This window comes from Rhea pennata, chromosome 19, assembly GCF_028389875.1.
Source record: "Rhea pennata isolate bPtePen1 chromosome 19, bPtePen1.pri, whole genome shotgun sequence".
Lineage (NCBI taxonomy): Eukaryota > Metazoa > Chordata > Aves > Rheiformes > Rheidae > Rhea > Rhea pennata.
In genome coordinates, this window is record NC_084681.1 from 6,886,394 (window position 1) to 6,907,798 (window position 21,405).

At 41.9% G+C, this 21,405-nt stretch overlaps 1 protein-coding gene across 2 annotated transcripts in view; it reads right to left on the reverse strand.

Moving 5' to 3' along the window:
• The window catches only part of ABCC3 (ATP binding cassette subfamily C member 3), a 47,472-nt gene that overhangs the window by 10,776 nt on the left and 15,291 nt on the right, over positions 1-21,405 (reverse strand). For both annotated transcript variants that reach the window (XM_062592136.1, XM_062592135.1), the window contains exons 4-19: positions 20,431-20,568; positions 18,618-18,743; positions 17,754-17,815; positions 16,404-16,535; positions 12,124-12,342; positions 10,743-10,920; positions 10,039-10,200; positions 8,830-8,922; positions 7,253-7,456; positions 5,890-6,036; positions 5,393-5,480; positions 4,311-4,377; positions 3,283-3,409; positions 2,764-2,940; positions 1,760-1,927; positions 802-985 (exon numbers count right to left, since the gene is read on the reverse strand). In XM_062592136.1, coding sequence (XP_062448120.1) covers positions 802-985; positions 1,760-1,927; positions 2,764-2,940; positions 3,283-3,409; positions 4,311-4,377; positions 5,393-5,480; positions 5,890-6,036; positions 7,253-7,456; positions 8,830-8,922; positions 10,039-10,200; positions 10,743-10,920; positions 12,124-12,342; positions 16,404-16,535; positions 17,754-17,815; positions 18,618-18,743; positions 20,431-20,568 — 2,272 coding nt within the window. The remainder of the gene's footprint in view (positions 1-801; positions 986-1,759; positions 1,928-2,763; positions 2,941-3,282; positions 3,410-4,310; positions 4,378-5,392; positions 5,481-5,889; positions 6,037-7,252; positions 7,457-8,829; positions 8,923-10,038; positions 10,201-10,742; positions 10,921-12,123; positions 12,343-16,403; positions 16,536-17,753; positions 17,816-18,617; positions 18,744-20,430; positions 20,569-21,405) is intronic.

Here is a 21,405-nt window from a genome sequence, read left to right on the forward strand (position 1 = left end):
TTGGTTAGATCTCTATGCATCACTTTTCGTAGCTAAACTGTAAAGATCTTGTGGGGCAAATGGGCTGCTAAATGCATTTACACTCCATTTCCCTAGTGCATCAGAAATGCTAAATAATAGCATTACAGTTCTAGGAAAATTCACACAGAGAGCACATCCTAGGAATGATATTGGGATGGGGGAACCCATGTTAGGAACCGTTGCAAGCCTCTGCTGTTGCTTGAAGATGTCATGTACATTGCTCCCTGCCTGTCTGCTGGGAGCGAACAGCACTGCAACCAAGAGTGGGGGAACACTATCTCAAAAGCAAACATTTACCAAAATGACTTAATCTTCTAGCATTTTATCGCAGTCAGACTGATCTTAAAAATAACCCAGATTAAAATGTCATTTGAACTTTGCTATACAAAAAAAATACATAAACAAAGAAAAATACCAGGCTGTGAGTAACCTATTATGATAGCAGAACCCAGTTTGTTCTTTCCTACTCCATTTTCCTGCTGAGCTAGACCTTGCCAATTGTAAAAGAAATTCTCAAATTAAAAATATTTTCTAACAATGGAATTGTTTTTTTCCAAATATAAATCAATGACTAATGAGGTAGAGCTTTAAAAGACATTTGTTTGGGAAGTGGCTATCAGTATTACAGAACTGGCAATGCACAATATTTTCGATGGCAGAGCAGAAAGGGAAGGCAAAGGCAAGGTTGTCATGAAAAAGCAGGTGACAATTTCTATGGAGAGAATGTCCATAATCTGCTTGAGAGAGAAAGCCATGATTTATGAAAAAGCAGTACTGTACTTGTTGGCTCATCCTCTTCAATGTCCTCGTCAAGTGCATAATTTCGCAGGAATTCTGAGAAGGCCTTGTTTTGTTTCAGAAGGTCTTGGTAAGATCCCATTTCAGACACTTTGCCATCTACCAGGACAACTATATGGTCCACTTGAGGGAGGAAGCTGATGCCATGGGTCACCAGAATTCGGGTCTAGATAGGGAAAAAGAAAAGCTCACATCTCTCTCTGTTGTCGCTGTGGGGACTAAATGTTGCACCATGCTAACATTAGTTAACAGGCCAAATAATAACACATTTTGGGGATAAAGAGTGAATTCTCATGTCAGTGTACAATGCCAGGAGAAATACACTGCTTCTGGTAGCCAAGCCAGATTGGAAATATCAACATGAACTTAGCTATGCTCTCTACTGCATGCAGATACAGCCACAGAGGGAAGTAAAAACCGCTGCTGAATCATCACCCTCTCCTCCTATCTGACGATTTTCTTTGTGGTCGCTCTCTCTTGAGCTCTGAGACAGTCAGAGAAGATCATAACAGGCGTAGAAGGGGAAGAAAGAGGTTGTAACTTGGTCTCAGACTGCCAACTTTTGCAAAATCAGTAAGTTGTTACAACTTCCTCACTGTGCTGCTTCCAAGTAACAGCAAGCAATGCTAAGCTGACAACCTTAGCAAGTTCCTGCAAATGGCATATTTTCGAAGATGACAAATAGTTTTTTAAAAGGCAGAACAGGTTTCTGTCTCTGCGTGTTCTGACTAGATCACATCACTTTGGATGCAAAGCTCTCAGATATAACAGCTCACCCCAGAGTCTGTGCTGCGAGGGAGAGGTGTCCACATTGCCAGTTCAATGCAAATTCAGCGGTGATTCAGCGCGGGAGCCTAAGTGGTGAAAAAGCTTCCCTGTTCCCACTACTGCCTTTGCATGTGCACACATTTGTAGAAAGAGCATCTAAATGCCAGCTTACTTTTCCTTTAAGTACCCCATCTGGCCCAATAACTTGGTCAAAGATGTGCTTTGCAACATGGGAGTCCACCGCAGAAAGGGGATCGTCTAATAGGTAAATGTCCGAGTTACTGAACACCGCTCGAGCGAGGCTCACTCGCTGCCTCTGGCCACCCGAGAGGTTGATGCCCTGAAGGGAAGGAAGAGAGAACAAAACACAATTCAGCCCAAAGGATGGCTGGGCCCTTTTACAGCTCCTGCCTGGTCAAACACAGGGATGCTGAATGCAATATGAGCCCCTGGCTAGAATAATCCCCTCGGAGCCGGAGACAGGAACACGGCGCCTCTATATGCATTTGTTCCCTGCCAAGCTTCCGCCTGCCCAGCAATCTGGAGACAGAATAAGCCTCTTGCTCAATAAGCTCCTGAAGGGAGCCGTTAAAACGCAAAACACTAGAAAAGGAAGGCTATCCACGAGGATATAAAATGCAAACGTTCAAAGCTGCACCTGCAGCATCTTTCCCATCTCTCATCTTGCACACAAATCCACCCAGCGTCATGCAATGCTTCTCAAATTCACTAGCCTCCAAAAACTGTCTTTGTTGGTAACCACTGATGTAAAAATTTCTCATTGAAATGAGGTGTTAAGGGACGATCACATTACTTTTTCACTCGAAGCACGCCATATGTTCCTCCCTTTGTGCCCCTACAGGGAAGGGAAGGCCTCTAAGTACTCTGGACAGATTAAAGTTTACAACTGGGACAGAGGATCCTCTCATCTTCCAGAGCTAGATGTACAATCAGGCATCACAGTACAAACATATGCTTAAAATTAGGACCAAGCTGAAGTCCAACAGTCTTCCACAAAATTGCCCCATGTATTTCAGTGTTGACTGCAGCAGGGATGCCATATTAAGGACCAAACTGAATCAAGGCCCAATGCTAGAGCATTTTTGCTTTAGCCAGACAGAACAGGAATCATCAACCATGCCTGACTTTTGGAGGAAAAAAAAGTAAAAAAGTTACCTTCTCTCCTATCTCAATCTGATCTCCTCCTGGCAGCACCTCCAGGTCAGTTTTTAAAGCACAGGCCTCCAGGACATTTTGGTATTTTTGTTCATTAGGTGCTTGGCCAAACAAAATGTTGTCTTTCAGCGTGGCATTCTGGATCCAGGCTTGCTGAGGCACATAAGCAACAGAACCCTGCAACAGGGATGGAGAAAGGAAACCTATGGCTTGCAATAAGCAGGAATTCATGCTCATTACTAAGACTAAAAACTGCAACCCCTGTATAGCTCCTGTTACATACACATTCACATTATGTGTACGTATGTGTTAATTGCTGAGGTATAGTTGATAGAATCAGGAAAGCCATTTCATGTGAAACACGATTAAACAGGTGTGGGCAAAACCCAACAAACATGCAGACAAGCTGGCATAGGAAGAAACAGCGTTGCCTTTCCAGCCTGCTGTGCCTCACAGCAACGCAGGCAGGAGAGGCGTATTCCCACGCGGTCGTTAAGTGGCACCATAAACAAAACCAACCTTCACCGCCACTTCTCCTTCCAGCTTTTCCATTTCACCCAGGAGAGCGGACACCAAGGAAGACTTCCCACAGCCAACATGGCCAACGATGGCAACCAAAGAACCACTGGGGACCAACAGATTTATACTGTGGAGGAAACAGGCTGGAAATTAATTAAACATTAGTTTGCTAAAGACATGATGGGTCTTTAAACCAGGGCTGAACTACACAGTGACAAATCAGCCCGAACTCAACCCAAGCAGCCCTTGCAGAGGGATACCGTAAGCACAGCTTGGTCACTGGTTTCCTCCTCCCTACTTTCTTCTGTACAGCCAACCACAACCACAATGGTAGGAGCACATGAAAAACTAGAGCAACGTTCCCCAGCATGAATCTAGTCTCTCAGTTGTTAAATCAGTAAGATCACAAGCTTGTAAGACCCTTTTCTGTGTCATGTCAGCTGAGCCAGTGAGTCAGACAGGGTTAACAAGCATTTTGGAGGCAGATAAGGTTCTTGATTCTTGGTTTTTCGTTTTAAAACCAAGAGCTACCATACTGAAGAGATGAGTGAATACATACCATCTAAAAACTGTCAAACCGCTTTGCTAATGTATGAGTGAAACATACACCAGAAATGGCCCATTCACAGCCACAGGGATGAGCCTGCCACGAGAACCTTAAAAGAACGGAGCGCTGCTTGCATGTCTATGTGCTAAAATTATCAAGTCCAAATCCACGCATCTCTATTAATCTTCACCATCCATTAAATCAATTTGATTTGTCCGCAGCTTCGGTTCATCTACTTAAGAATATTATTTTTATTTTATGCCAGTCGCTGTGTAGTTGAGGCTTTACAGCACTGCTCTGTAACGCCACCTATACGAGAAGTGCAGATTAGCTGGGTGCTTTAAATACAGAAGAGACACGCACCTGGGATGTGGAACAACAAGCTTTTCTAAAGTGGGCCTGCAGACATTACTAGATATCTTTCGAACAGTCTCCAGCAAACAGGTAGATGCTCTATCACAATTGCACACAGAAATCTTACTCTTTCAGAGACGGCTTGAGCTCCTTTCCCCAGCTGAACGTCCCGTTTCTTACAGTGATGGCATAGCCTGTACGACAAAAACACAACGGGAGAGACGGTCAGAGAAGTACGAACAGAGGAGCGTGCCTCGGAGGCAGGCAGCTGGAGGAGAGTCTGTGGGTGTTCCACGTACGCTGCAGTTCCCTTTCCTCCCGGCGCGGGAAGCATGGTCTCGTGATCGCGTGGGGTCACGGGACAGAGCTCTTCAGCACGAAAATAACCAGTTGCAACTTAAACTATAGACAGTGAGCTTGCAGAAGGTCAGAAAAGCCGTCCTGCTCCACCTTGCCCTGGTGGGACTCTAACAGCTCAGAGCAGATCTCAACAGTTCACGCAACCTCACTCGAGAAACCCCTTTTGAGGCAGTAAGAGACCACCAGCACGCTGCTGACTCTGCTGTATCAGATTAGATCTGCCTCTGCACCGCTTTTTGCTTGCCACGCTAATAAGTTACAGATCCCCAGGCTTTCTTCACCTCCTAGTGAAGCGGTGTGTAACAGCGATTGCAGAGACCCCCCCCCGGCCATCCCTCCTCCTCCTGTCTACAGCATCGCACACTAGACAGCTTCTGAATCACGGTATCTCCAAAGTGCATTGTATGAGAAAACACAGAGAGTGCTTTAAGATCACCTGGTTTGCCCACCCATTTTGGGACACTGTGTTTCTAAAGCAAAAATAATTTTTTAAAAAATCAAAGTTTTCTTTATAATATGCCTCTAAGCATTTCTGCTGAGCAAAAGGCATGAGTCTTCCTGACCCCAGTGAGAGTCAGAGGATGCACTGCAGCATTCAGTGCTGTTAGCATCCAGTACATTGCAAATGCAAACTCAGTGCAAAGCTCAAAAATATAATCAGAAACTTCACATGGTCTGAAGGACAGACACATACTTTTTACGGAAGAAACCGTCCTTTCCAATTTTCTTTTTTTGAAGATTATTTTTGTCATTTTATTTTTATTTTTTTTTAGCAACCCAAACAGTTCAAAACAAAATGTAAGATATTAATCACAGTAGTGTAGTTTAGAAAAACACTGACTTCTTTACCTGGTGCAATCACTTTTGTTTCCACACAGTTTGGATCAAGCTCATCATGACACAGGAACTGCTCAATTCTCTTTAGGGAGACGCTCGTCTAGGAGAAGAATGCAGCTTTATTCTATCATTCTTTTAATAGGGACTTAATGCTCTTACTGCTGAAAAGGAAAGCAGGCAGGATGGCTTAAGCTTTCCCCCCAGGGGCTTCCTGATCAGTGACTCATTCTTTCCCCACAGTCAGTCTTATGCTGAAATTCAAGCTGTTAGCTGGGAAATTTATTAAATCAAGGTAAGTTCACCTAAGTGAAGCAAAATTCACAGGTGTGAAACGCCACACAGAGAGACTTTCTCAGAAGATGTCTGGCTTTCTAATACAGCACAGGCATTAGGAAAGGACATGAGAAAGGAAACCAGCTACAGGCAGAGGCATGGGACCTCTGCGTTTTAGAGCTCGAAGAGACACCTGGGCTTCTTTTGGGTTTGAAGCAACTCAGGCACTTCCTTACCTGTGCAATGTTGCTAATGACTTGTGGAAGCATGTTGAGGGGAAATCTTAAGATATTAAACAAGGAGAGGGAGACAAAAGCCTTTTCTGCATCCAGAACATTCTTCTCATCCACTAAGACGTACACAGCAAACGTCGTCAATGCTACCTGAAAGCCAGAAAGTGATTTTACCATGAGATGTATGTAATATATTGACATTTTAAAAGCAGCCTAGTCTGATAGGCATATTTAAAATAAAACCATCAACGACTGGGCAGCAGTATCAAGATACAGGCAAACTGACTGCTGCTTCTGACCTTTTCAACGTGCTTCAAGAATGACAAACTGTATGAACAAGTAGATACAAAAAGAAGCATGCAGAAAAGCATAATTTTCTGATTACTAATAGCGACATTTATTTGAACTAGGAAATTAAAATGGTTAACTATAGAGCTCCGGTAAATAGAAGTGAGAAGCAGTTATCTGGCTGGAGTTTGGCTCCATTTCCAACTCCACCCAACTGAGTTTCCCCATTGTAAAGGGCAAGCTCAGCAAACAAAACTCACTGATCAATAGGAGAGTGAGTAAAACCCAAGATATTTGCTGATTCATTGTCTGACAGGGACACCACGCAGATACTGTCCTCTGTTGTGCACTACTGGGGAACAGGCATGGAATGCACATTTAGGCTAAACTTGAAGGAAACAGGAAAGAAGCCGAACCTTGAGGGAGTTTACAACATTTTTGCAGGGTTTGGCCTTAGATTTCAAGTAGAGTTGGCTGGGAATATTTCTGACCCACACCAGAACTCTTTATGCACCACAGTTCAATAAAGTGAAAAACAGAGAGAAAGAGAAAATCAAGGAAAAACCTTTTCAGAATTGTCAATGTGTCATTTTGGCTTTATTTTTGACATTAACAATAATTTTTTTTAGGTTGCAGAGCACTTTAACACCTCCCCTCTACCCGCTAAAGCAAGCAAAGTGCTGTAATAAGAACGGTAGATATGAAGACTTAAGACAGACACTGTTTTGACTGAGTTGATTCACATTCTTTTGGAGAGGACTGCTATTCACGAATAACTGAGGTTTCAAATTCTAGTCTCAATTTGTTATGGGAAATATCTTGAAGTAGTTGGAAATTCTCTTGGGACAGCTATACCCAGCTTCTACTGGCAGACTTTATCAAGAAATACTTTGATAGTGGTTAACAACAGGGCTCTAGAGAACAAGCAACATTGCTTCCAAGTGTATGAGTATTTTTTTAAGTATTTGCATTTTATTCCTATGTACAGTTGGCAAGTAGAAAGCCCGTTTAAGAACTTCACACTTATCCTTCAAGAACGTACTTGCAGAACTTAGAAAGCAATGCAAATTCAATTTACCAGGAATGGTGCGCTGACCCACGCAAAGGTAGACAGCGAATTGAGGTAGGCAGATTTTTTCAGAACCCGGAGCTCATTCTTTCGTATCTCCAAGACTTTGGCTGAAAACGATGGTTCCCAAGCATACAGCTTCAGTACCTTTATGCCACTCAGAATCTCATTCATTAGTTTAATGCGAGAGTCTTTATGCCGCATTTGTTCCACCTAGATTATTGGTAAATACAGGAGACAGTGTGTCACACGGAGGACGAGAACAGAGGTTTAGACAGGTTGTCCCACAGCTGCGATGGTCCTTGGGCTGTTTCTAAAGAGGATGCACAAGGTCATTAACCAAAGCTTGCCTATTATTGGCAAGTTACTAAGGCTGTACCCCCAAAGAAACCAGAAACCAAAGCAGATGGCTGAAAAGCAGTATAGAAAAGCTTTCTTACTCAGTTTTACTGCTAGGGGTTACATTTTCAAAACAAGCTTTAAGAAAGATTCAGGCACTTCAGAAAAATACTGCCCTATTTCTTCCTTCGATTTCTTCAGATCTTCTTCCCTGATTAGTATAGCTGTATTTCTTACAGCATCCCTTGAAAGTTGTGGTAACTTTTAGTTTATTTTTCGTCTATACACTAGAATACAGTGTCTCATTCAGAAACTTCAAAAATCAAATCCCTGCTCAGCGGTACAGAGAAAAATGAAAAACTGCATTCACGCACATAGGCACACCAAGTTATGCAGCTCTGTCCACCTTATAATGGCAAGGGAGAAAAGGAATGTTAATGCTAACATGTTAGCGTCCAGTTGATTTAATGGGAAGTCTTTATGTCTCAGCTCTTTAAGGCATGTAATAATACCATCCTTTTACTAACTCTATGCTTAAAGAGTCATCATTTATACTTGCTTTTCATCTCAGTGGTTGGATTGTTTTTTTTAAATCCAAACAGTCACTGATGGGTTGCCTCTATATCTTGTTACACAGCACAAACCACTTACTAGATTTTTTCTAGCGTAAAGCCAGAGGGCACTATTATATTGGTTTTTCAGCCTTCATGACTAGAAATGACTAAGGCTGAAATGAGAGAAAAAAGAAAAAGAAGGAATGAGAGATTAATTTACCTTAAGATAATAATTCAGATTTAGGCCAGGTTGGTAGCAATGAAAGTGAACATATTCCATTGATGATTAACATAAGAAACAAGCTGTCAGACTGCAGTTTTTCAGTTCTCATCTCTGAAAATATTCATCTGTAGCTGAAGAAACAGCATATCTGCCCTTTCCCTAGACACTCCTGGAAAAAGCTACCAGGTAAGGGGATATGGAGACAAAGAAAATTCTTGCTAATCCCAGAAGCTGCTCCAACAGTATGAGGAGCTACTGACTCTGCATCACACCCGAAAAAAGATGTTCAAGTCACTAGAGAACAAATATTTAAGAGGATGTCTGTATATGAAAGATGTTAGTACAATCTTACTCATAAATACGTCAGTGCACATTGCGCCTTATCAAAGGCCAAGAGATCCACGGTGTCTTCATTTTTCATTGCACAACTACCAATTGAGATACCACCACCTTATCAGCTGGTATCTTACCTGGAATGCTCTGGTTTTCATTGCTATTGCAGCATTGAATGGGATAAGTAAAACCATCACAGCAACTCCTGCCAACACAGAAGGCCCTAAAGTCTTGAGTGAAAAAGGGAAGAAAAACAAACAAACAAACAAAAAGTAAGTTGTTGCCTGAATGCTGCAAATCTCCTGTGGTGAGCACTAAAACCACAGTAGGCTACAGAAACAGAAACTTACTGGCTCACTAGTGAGTATTTTACTTAGACAAGGCGAACATCTCCCAGCGAAGTATTCTGATCCTACAGAACTGCTATACAAGCAGACAGAAAAATACGAGGGCATCCACCTTGAACGGTTACACTAGTATCAGTGATGGCGAAGGGCTTGTGATTCAGCTTCAGTGGTTCCCAGAGGGAGGGGAAAGTAAGTTTGAACTAATGCAGATACAGAGCTATTGAGTAAATGTAGAAAGGGAACAGATTAGCTGCAGAGAGGGATTTTCCGTTGACTTCTCTCTGACCTAAGGAACTGCAATTACTCAACAACTAATCCAGCACCCTCACCGTGGGTAAAAGTAAAAAAATACCACCAACAACAAAAAAAAACTCAGCTAGCTACTGGAGTTCAGCTTATCAGCAGGGCAGTAACTCAGCAGCAGTATCAACAAGTGGCTGTAACTTAATGGCTCGAGCGTTATGTTTGGTGCTACTGTATGACACACTAAAACAGAGTAGTTGCATAGAGATGTTTTAAAGATGAACGTCAGTGCTCAAACTGAACTTGGAATAAACGAGAAACAACTTCACTGAAGCAAAGGAAAGGATATGTTTATTCCAGGTGAGACTTGCTCCATACTGACTTGCACAAAAATTCATTATATGGCATAGTCTAATCTTTAAAAAATGCTTACACTTCCTTTGTCTAGATTATTATTTTTTACAATTATTTTCAAGCTCTCATTTGTATCAACAACTAGGAGACCAAGACTGCGCCTATCAAAAGTATAGTAGGGACAAAGGAGGCATAAATGCTATTTTCTCCTTCAAATGCCATCTCTTGGCTGCTAGCTGGACAAAATAACTGTGAAATTAATTGATTTTGTACAATGGTAAAAGTTGTTTTATCACAATACAGAACGGCAAGTTTCTAAAAAAGTAGCGGTAGGTCAAACAAACAAAAAAGTAACAAGCTCACACATCACTTAAACTCCGAAAAATGTGACAATGTCTGTACCTGCCAGAGGAAGTACAAAGCTAGAAATATCTGGAGTGGTGCAGACCACAACATGTTCAGGAAGGTCATCAGATCCATGAAACGCTGGGCATCCACTGACATCAGGTTGACAATTTCTCCAACAGTAGATGAGCGCTTTGCTGAGTTTGTGATGACTAAGGACTAAGAAATAAGAGACAGTCTAGAGATCCCCAATCTTGGCACATACAGAGAAACATAGAGAGGAAATTTCCAAGATACTCCAAGAATGTGCTTCACCCACAAGAGCAGAATAACATACACCTGCAGTAATCCTTAATCCCAAAGAATAAGACCTTATAAAATGGCTAGCTTCTGAGCACCTCTATTTTGAGCAGGATGCAGCATTTGTTTTTGAAGAAAACCCATTTTGCTCTCATCAGCTCTTAGCACAAACACTCTGTGTTCACCCAGATCCCATTGTTTTGAATATTTAAATTAAATCAATATTTGCCTGTGATACGTCTGGTGACCAACTATCATATCCACACTAAAGTTCCTAATTTCTATAAAATTCTGTAAAGTATAATAGAGGTACTTTAAAACACTCATTAAAAATTCATCTTTTGTTTTCCAGGAGGCTATTCTTCTCCAATATGTTTGCTCTTCCCTGAATATGTAAGGACTAAGGCCACTTGCTTGGCTACAGGCTGATGTTCTGGCCCATGAAATGCTTCCCCTCTTACCTTTCTGTATATCATTCCAGTGATCCCAGTTCTCAGCCTCATCCCTGTAACAAAGCAGTACTGGAAATGCTGGTGAAGCACGAGGGTCTGCAGCACAGCACACACAAACATCAACGCTGCAATCAAAAATCCCCACCAGGTTGGGGCATCTTTGCTCTTAATGAAGTTGATTAATACACTGTTTTTCAGAAGATTAGGGGAGCAAAAGGGAAAAAGAAAAAAAGAAAAAAACATGCAGTGAGTTTAATGGGACATAAGGCAGCTTCCCTCAGCCATGGCCCTGTGCCACATCCTCTCTCTAACCACAAAAAGCAAACACCTCTCCAGGACACAAGTTGAGTTATGACTTTAGGCAAACGACATTGCAAAAACACAGAGTCTTAGGTTTTGCAAGCAAAAAAGTCCATTTACAAATGAGCTTGTAGAAAATGAAATATGACAAGAAACTCTGCATTTCCCCTGAGATCAGCCTTTAAATGCATGGCTTACTGCCTGGGCTCTGTCAGACACCCTCCCGTGGCAAGGAGTGAATGACGGGACAGACTAGGTGCAATAAAGCAGGTGAAACCAGCTCCCTATCCAAGTCCTCCTCAAGCAGCCCAAGTGCTTCTTCTGCCTGGGGTATCTTCCCCAAAGAAGCAGGTCTAAAAGTCCTAGAAGTGACAAAACTGTGGGCATCACACAGACTCCTTTATGGATTAGGCTGAACAACTGGTCCTCTGAGAGACAGAAGGTACCACAGCTTTTTCCTCATACAGGGAGAATTTGAGACATATCACTTTTGTCAAGATCTTGCTTTTATTTATAACCATTATTTTCTTTCAGATGGAGGTTTATTACAACCATGCCACATATATTCTCATCACTATGCACTGAGAATGCATCAACTCAGCTGAAGACTCCAAAATCTATCCCAGATGACAGCTGCACGGCCAAAGCATCACATACTTGAGCATCATGCTTCATTTGTATACTGAGTCACGCTACAGCTGCCATCACCCACACAGGTGGGCATCAGATGTACAGAGACAACCAAATTGAGCAAGCAGTGCTCTGCTCTGATTTCATAAATGATTCTTTACAACTGGGGAAAAATTGCTTTGGACTACTCTGAGGAGCAATAGGTAATTTGTAATCCAAAACTGTCTGTTGGTGATGGGCAATTTATGAGTCTTTCATTTAAATGAAGCTTGCTCAATTTACAGCTTATTCCACAATAAAGAATGCCTGTCTTATGGCATTTGAGTGGAAGGCAGAGGGATTTACACATGCAGCATTGTGAGGAAACTAGTTAAATATTTAAAAGATAAATAAATTCTCCTTGCCAAAGCCAAGCCTCTACAGGGACCACACATAGAGACTACTCATACTATAAACCAACCTTAACAGCTGAGGGTTGACGAAAGAAAGTAGGTCTTGTATCAGCTTGAAGAAGGAGCCAATTAAGAAGTATGGCACAAAGGTCCTCAACAACGCTTTGAGAAAGGAGGGCTTTCTACTGTGCTTCTTGTCCCTAATCAGAACTTCTGCTTCCTCTGGGCCATTACCAACATGGTTCAGCACATGGTTAGATTTCTTCATATACGTCACATCTTCTTTCCTAGGAAAATGAACCAAGTAATTAGACAGAACCGACAGTGCCTTATGTGTAGGGCACCACAGTAACACCCAAAAGCCCAGCTCTTCTCTTTACTCTGCTACTAAACCAACAGCAAGATTTTGGACAAGATCTAAATGAAGTCAGGGATGGGTCACTCTCACGGTAAGTCTCCTTTCCTTTCCCCCCCTTTTTTTGAATACTTCACTCAAAATGATGAGATGCATCCCCATAGCCCAGAAAACCAATAGTCTGGGAACAAGCGCATGGCCCAAAGGAGTAGGAGATGAAGGCTTGACTCCTTTTGGCAGAGGACAGACTTGAACTTGAATCTCCGATTTCCTATCACCTGCTATTACGGAAGGCACTTTCACCTACTCCTTCTGAGATTGTATTTGTTGCTCAGATAGCAGCCCTACTAAACTTTAGCCTTATCTCATAGCATATCTGCTTTCAGAGCAGAAGTCTGAATCCCTCAGGACAGACAGGCAATATAACACCTACCTTCTGGCTCCCAACTGGGCTAAGATAGGAAGTGGATAGAGCCCTCAAAAGCTAGAGCTTTGCATTCCTGGGGACTTGAAAGAGCATAGCTGTAATACTACCAAAGCTGAACCATCTCTGAGATCTGCACAGCAGCTGACTGAAGTTCTGCCAGAGTAGCAAATTTGGGTTTAGGTGCCTGAATTTTACTCAAATCACAATTTAAGCAGCTAAATCCTGTCTGGCTGCAGCCCTTCTTACTTTATGCTTCTGCTTTTCCACCTGGAAAATAAGCCAATGAAAATGACCTCTTCTGTAAACTTCTTTGAGACTGACTGATGAAAATTGCCCCCAGCAGATATGTGCTACTCTCCAGGGCTCTCAGTGGGTTTTCTAGAAGGACCTCTTGGGTTTAGGTGTCCAACTTCTGTTGCCTTTAAATAAAGAGTGGCTGCTCTGAGAAACTATTTCCTCCATGAATTCCTCTAAGAGAGCAGCCTGGTAGCTTTTCTATCAGCAAGCACTGATTCACTATTGATTCTTTGGGGCTATGAGACCTATAGAATAATCCTCTGAATGTCAGCCAAGAAGGCAAAGTATGGAGGGGGCAGAGGGAAGGAAATTGGAGTCTGGGACACATAAGCCTTATAAGAAAGGACAGATGGAAAAGAGACCCTAGAAACAGTGAAGACTTACAAGTTATTTTTCCAGTGCTGTCTTACAAGTAATACCAAGTAGGGTTGGATTTATGATTCTTCATAAAGACTGTGCAGACTCTTTGGAGCTGGCTGGCTGTGGAAGCCAATAACTCCAACAGCCTACGGCTATTCCAAATGATCACTGTGGCAATCCGTCCACAGGTAGGAACTTGTTCACATCCACATGTGAAAAATCCCAATTTCTTTGGGGTAAAGTTTGGGGGCTGGGAGAAAAGAACCTAAACCAGACAAAAATTGTTTCAGATGAGAACAAACAACCTTGCCTTTGTCCTTCCAGATCACACCTGGCCAGTTTATGAGCAAAGCTTTATTTTCTGCCTACTACGCCGTTAAACTCAGTGAAGGATTTGAAGCAACAAGACGACTTGCCCCTGGCTTTGTGCTATTAAAAATGTTTATTACTGAGCAAACAGCAGTGCAGTAGCTCTCTCGCAGCAAAATTCCAAAGGGATCAAACACATTTCTAGTGTTTACTACATGTTGCTGGGTGAGATCAAGACTTCAGCAGCGCGCGGGGTTCATCACACCCAGTTTTCTCTCAAAGCAAAAAGCAAGTTCCCATTTCCATTATTTACAGTAAGGTAGATAACAAATGCTGATAATTTCTGGGGAAAACACATAGCTTCCTCACTGATGATGACAAGGCTGCGTCTTCAATTCGTTTTCATTAGCAAAGGTCTAAAAACTAGAAGCTAGCTACAGATCGGGTGAAAGAGATGCCAGCTCTCGCTCATCCAGCCGGCCTGCATCATTCTAGCTTCCACAGAAGCGAGCAGGGACTTCACTCACACAGTCAGAGACCAGAAGTAAAGGAGAAAATATGATTTGTGTGCTCTTTATTATTATTATTTTCAATGCTCTGCCTTAAATCCACACTGCTCCTCCTGTAATTCCTTTGTAGCTAATGAATCCTTATCAATTATTGAACTGTAACTCACAAGTATGCTTCGAGAGAGAGAGCTGTGAGGCAAAATGCAAAAATTCTGCAGGTTTAGGAAGAAGAATGTGTTATTCATTACAAGAAATATGTCTGAAGCTTTAATAAAGCCAGAATCGCAAATTATTGATTGGTAAAATCCGTCACCACTGTGTACACTGGGGACATTTTCTGTGTCACTGTAAACACACGTACAGCTTGACAGGGCATTTTTAAGATAGTGTCATTAAAGCTTGCTCAGAGCATATCAGATCAACAGAGCTGGGGAGGGGGAGGAAAAAAGGGGGGAAAAAAAAAAAGAAAAGAGCATTTACAGTGGCTCCCAGGCAACTACCACTGGTGTTATTTGACAGAGAGTAACTGAAAGTACCTCCTAATAACGGCAGAATAAGCAGAACCACGTAGCATTAATTGCTTTTAGAGATACACGAAACCCACCAATTTGCAGTACAGCAGTTTGCTTTGTTTTTGCTTCACCCCTCTCCCGCAATCACTAATACTGTCACCACAGAGTTTTACCTGGGTCTAACACAAGCCAGAATTCATGGTTAAATACATTGCCGGGGGCCCCAGTCTGTATGAATGATTTCCAAAATGCAATGAAGCCCATGACAAAACCCCAGATGCAGTTTCTGGTTTCCTAGCAAAAGTTTTCCTGGACCCCAGACACTTCCGCACAACGGCTCTGCTCTTATTATATAAATGCCACAGGGAGTAAGATTAATGTCTGTGCACCAAAAGACCAGAACCCAGACAACGCATGTTACTCCACCCCACAAAAATAGAGACATTATGAAAACATAAAGAAAAACCCAAAGCAAAACCACAACACACACACAAAGCTAGTGCACAAGCTGCTGGTGTTAGTGCTGGAAAACTTTCAGATTTTAGCTGCAAAGTGGGACTCACTCCACATTTAGCCTTGCCAAGACATTACAACTCTCTCTTAGCAGTATCAAATAATAAGGTCTTTCCAATTTGGCAAGGATATGTGCAGAATAGAATGGAGGAAAGCCTCCACATGGAGAAGAAATTTCTCCACAATGAAAGGAAATAGAAGTGCAAGCCTCCTTCTTATGGACATTTCTCACTTGAACGCACTATTAGTGTATCTATTTGTTTGGAAATGTGTTGGACACTCCCCAGTGGGAGGAGGAAATGCAGTTGCACAATAGATACTTTTTAAGATTAGATTAGGACAGAACATACAATCAAAAGGATATCCTCTCCGGCACGCTAACTATACGCTAATTCTGACCCTGATCCTAGATCCCACTGGAGACTATGGCAATTTTGCTGCAAACTTCCAGGCCAAAGGAGTAAGATCTCAGCTCTTAAACTTGGATGATCTTAATTTTTTTTCCCCTCCTCCCCCTGCGTTGGTGGAAGTTTCATATCCTTATTGCAAGGAAGTGAAGAATTGCTCAACACGAAGAACCTTATAGCTAAAATTAGTGTCAGGCCAAAACCTCATGATGGGAATGATCAGGAATTCCTTCTTGTTTCTTACGGAGCCTAACAGCTGTGTTTGAACATGCCCAGGCGGTATGCAGCTACAGGGTTAGACATTTACCAGCTTAGTGGTGAAAGCTGTTTGTTTTCCCCCACCCAACCAACTCATTCCCTTCCGTTTCCGCATCTTTAGCCCTTCTGCACATGGCAAAGGGCACTAGCTGCCCATGCAGACAAGCCGTCGTCACCTAACTAAAAGCATGCAGGTGGTACACAAGACCCACGGGGCTCCTGCTCGTCTCTGCCTAGACATATTAAACTAAGCAAATCTAACTGTTAATACTAATGAAAAACAGATGGGTTAAAGAGGTAGGTGCCATTTTTAGCTGGCTCATTTTCAGGGAAGAACAGCTCGTTAGTGTTGAAACGACTAGGAGATCAAGCACTGTTTGCTGCGCTGTTCACACACTTACAGTTTCCTCTCTGCTTTTTCTCTGTTCCACTCCTTATTCAGTTGCTGCACAATAATTTTTGAAGTATCATCTTCATTCAGCGACCATAAATCTTTATCTTCAAGGGGCCTCTTGTAACCAAGAATTGCCATGCTGCATACAGAAAAAAATAGCACAGTTCAGTTTGGCTAATAGCACTTAAGGCACTACTAGTAACTCTGGAACTATTTAGCTAACAAAAGCAAGAAGATACATCTCTACAGAAAAAAAAGTAATTACATACATCTCTACAGAAAGAACAATAATTACATCTCCATTTCTCTTTGTTCCTTATCTTCAAGTTTGGAATTAAGGAAAAGATGCCATGTAGTTTAGATTGCATGCATTTTATTGAAAACATCACTTAAGAAAAAAGGACAATAAAAACAAATTCCAGAAGTGTTTGAATGAAACTATGTTGTTACATGAAAACAGTGAGGTGTTTAGAAGTGAAAGCAGGCCAATCTGAACTAATTGTCAGAGCTGAACAAAATACAAAAATGAAGTTCACAGAGGTTAAAGGAAAAGCAGATTTCTCTCCCCAAATAAATGAAAACTATCATTCCTCAACAGGAAATGAAATTTTGCCAAGGGACACAAAGACTTAGTTGCCATTAGTCTCTATGTGGAAACTGAACATTCAAAACCACTGGAGCACAGGCAAATCTCACTCTTTCACTGCAAAGATCTTTACGGGGTTATTAGCACGGTAATAAAGTTACATGGATGCAAGAATGAAGATCTCAAAACCCTCAACAATTATGGGAAAAAAAATGAGACTTAACATGACCTTTCACAGCTGTCCCACTTCTTCAGAGTGAAAGAAAACCCACTATCAAGCTTACAACTTTAATACACGTACCGTACAATAGCACTGCGCAATAGTGGTGGTAACCACTTGCCCAAATGATCCAATTCACTTTGCCCTGTGCACAGAAAAGCTCTTTATAAAAAGCACTCACCCAGGAAACCTCAACAGGAAACAAAATGCATCCCCAGGCGGGTGAAAGGTTGCCACTATTAACCTCGTTCTGCAGCACGCTCTTACATCGGGGTTTAGGTTATCTTCCAGCCCACGGCAAGCACCACCAGGCTGCACATCCTGGTAGTCCTGCCACAGGTGCTGCCACTACTTTTCTGAGAGGCAGTTTGGGTGGTACGAGCGCTCTGAAAGCGGCCTGTGAAAACGCCCCTGCTAACAGTGCTGACACCTCTGCGGGCGAAAGAGCATCCAGCATCGACTACCCGCAGGGAAAGACGCCGCGTCTCGGTAACCCTGCACAACGCGTACCCCACCGTCGGCGGCCCAACAGCCTGAAAAGGGAAGCTCACCTTGTAAACCACCAAAACGTCAATCTTGAGAGAAAGCCTGAAGTTAACTCTGGACATGGATTCTATGGCAAAGATAGAAGAAAAATACGTATTATTTAGAGCAAGAGATTTACTATTGCTTTAATAAGAACACAGCCTACTTTGACCATATGGGTATAGTACTGAGAGTAATGTATGCACCTGTGTCCTAACAGCACATAACATTTTTCCTTCATTTCCCATCTCACACAGAACCGTCTTTACTCTTTAACAATCGCTGCACATATTGCCTTTAAATCATACTTACATAAAGTGAAATGTCATTCTAAAGTTTCTGAAATGCTCATTTAAGAAATGAACTCGACTTCTCTCCCAGCCTAATTCAAATATAAATTCAATTACAAAGATCATTTTACAAACTGGAGAAGAAATTTAAATTGTGGCACCACTGATATCTTCTGTTATTAATGTTTTTCCATATCTACTCTCAATACAGATAGGATGGTTTATTGAGTCTGCCCTGACAGACTTCAGCCAACTTCAAGTGAATGTTAAGGAAGTAGAAGGCCACCTCCTCCAAAAACCACTCTCGGAATAATTAATATTACACTTTAATTTTCACAAATGCAATTTAAATTGCTGTGAAGCAGCAAGTAGGAGAGCTGCTTTTAATACACAGCTTTCAGTCATTGCTGATGGCACGTATATTGCAAAAAGGCTCCAAATCCAAATATTAGTCCCCATACCCCAGTGTTTCTTAATGGGATCACTGTCACAGCTGCAGTCTCAGTGACAGTCCAAAGCTAGTTTCACTGTTGGGTATTCTCAGTAGAGCTCTCAAAACATGGCAAGTCTGTAAAATGCAAATAAAGTAAAAATACTCACAGGATCTGTATTAACTGGAGAAAAAAATGGAGGCTTTTCTTTAAAACACGAAAGGATCAACTCAATGATTATCAAGGCAAAGTAGATGTAAAACGTGGTGAACCTGAACCTGTCATTTACCTGGCCCTGGGGTGGGGAGAGAAAAAACAAAACATACACACACATATACACAGAGTAAATGGCTGGTTTTATAATTCTTTTTTTTTCCTTCCTCTGCACTCTGATGTTTTCAGCTTCCTTTTGGCAATTCCTTTCTTCCTCTACAGTTCAATACTGCATAGTAGCTGCTAGCTGGAATTACCTTACAAATGGAGGCACGTACTCAGTAAAGTGCCTAAGAACATCTCCAAGCTTTTGATTAAATTCTGTCAACATCAAAGCACTTATGCATCTTTGCTGCACATAGACACCCTCCGGAATCAGGGCTACATGACATCCTTTCAAATCACCTCCAGGGGTTCTTGCAAAATCATATCTTTAGCATAGGAATTGTCAACTCAGATCAGAGAACATCCATTTGGTTTAGTATCTTTGTCACTGACAGCAGTCAGTGTGAAATGCTTCCAGAAAAAGCTGCAAGAAAACATTGCATTGTATAACTACAGTACAACCTGCTCTAGAGAGATTTCCTTTCCCACTTGTCTAAGCCTGTGGTTGACTTAAAGCTTCTTGCTGTGAAGAGTGTGTCCCTTATATGGTTCTTTTATACTCTAATGCATTTGTGAATGCTGTCTTTGGTGACAAAAAATGTTTAATCCTTACGAGCAGGAGAAAATGTATTTGGTCCTTGGAAGTTGCAAAAGCAAAAACAGTGTTGCTCATACCTGACCTAAGGCTCTGTGCTTGTAATTTTAAGTTATTTTAGGATTCAATCATTGATAGCATAATATCAGTACTTATTCATTGCTAGTGTACTTTAAATTGACATCAAATAGTGTACAAGACAATCTCATTATGATTGCAGCTATTTTCTGAAGGAGCACTGCACAGACTGTCATTTAGGGTTTAATTCAGGCTCTGTCGGAACCTTTATAACAGCCTGGCATAGCAAGATCTGTGGTAAAAGGATAATGCTGCTAATAGTTACCAAAAAACTAAAAAGCAATCACCAACTGATTTCACTGATGCAAAGCTATCACCTTAATGTTTTTCAAATACTGTTTTTCACTCCCAGCCTTTGATGAACTAATCAGTGAAGCAACTTGCTTTGCCCTACTTTGTAATAGCAAAATTTCTTTCAGTGAAAAACATAACAGCTTTCTCACTGTGGGAGAACTTGCCATGTTCTCAAACAGAAATCAAAACATCCAGGTTTATTTTCTCTCCCTCTAACCTTTCTTTCCTCTATTTACAGCCCCAGTGGGAGTCAAAATACTGTCCTCACCACATCAGGCACTGACTAAGGAGAGTCCACGGAGTTGTATAACGTGGTCATCCACCTGAGGTAGAAAGGGGTCACGTTGTCTCTGATCACTGCCCATCTTTATTTAAGCATGGTAGGAAGGAGACAGCCAAAGCAAGGGAAGCTGAGGAGTCCATCCTACTACATGGCCTTGCTACAAGCCTTCAGATATCTATCAGGTTTTCAGTATAGCCTTGGGCTAAGCAAAATCTGTTTTTATACACTGCATGAGAAATCCCAGCTCCTTTCAAGTTAAACAAGTCTGAGTCAAGGCAAGGTAGTCACGCTTTGCCTTCTCTCCAGCAAAAGCCAAGTTCAGACCTGGCCCCAAACTGGGTGATTCAGTCCCTTCAGAGTCATGTTAATGCTACATTTCCTGCTCTCCAAACACTAACAGGGATGGGAGGTTACCTGTGTTGCGGTAGTCATGATCTTGGACCGGAGAGGCCCCACGGCGCAGAGCACAGACAAAAACCAGAAGATAATGAGCACTCCAGAGGACTGCACTCCTCTCAGCCTTTCGTACTGAATAAGTAAGGTAGCTAAGAGCTGCAGAGAGTAAATACAGGAACACATGTACAAAATTCCATCTCGCTGCCCCCCTTACTCGTGCTTTCCATCGGCAGCTGCTACAGTCATCACTGATAGCAGGAGCACCTTGAAATAAGGCCCCATCATACCTTCACAAAAGCTAATGGTAAAACTTCCTGTCTAAGAGAGGCAGGGAACAGCTTTAGCAGGTAATTTGTTTTTACTGTTTTCACAGCATCTGCTTTGGAAACTCATTTTTAAATCAGACTTTGTTCCCAGGACATATTAGCTACAAGCATTTTAAACGACTTTAGCACGTGATGGTTCTCTTGTCCAGATGGACAATTACAAGTTATCTAGAAAATAGCATAAAAAATACAACTCTTACATAGAGAAATAAAAGCTCAACGGGCAAGTTTTAATATTTAATTTTTCATACAACAGCCCTGAGCCTGTTTGGCATCTTCGGCAAAGCAAATTTTGTTTCTGCTTTACAGAGGAACAACAGCTAGATAAGAGATGCTGTTTGACAAAGTCCCGTGCAACACCGAACAATGCACAAGCTGTGCTCTACCCTATCTCCCAGCTTAGGCAAAGCCATACCCAAATTCTCTCCACACCTGGGTCACAAGCCTGGAGAAATGGATAGTAGTAAGTTGGAAGGCAGAACAACCCCTAAAAATATAAAACCTACATAACTAAAGCTACATGAGAGACACATTTTTAATTGAGACCTCTTCAGTAAGAAAAATCTGTTTCAGTTCTCCAAGTACAAACCATTCAGTTAAAAGAGTACAGGATAAAGCAGCGAGTGCAAGAGAAGTGGGTTTCCCCCTTTACCCATGTAAGTAAGAG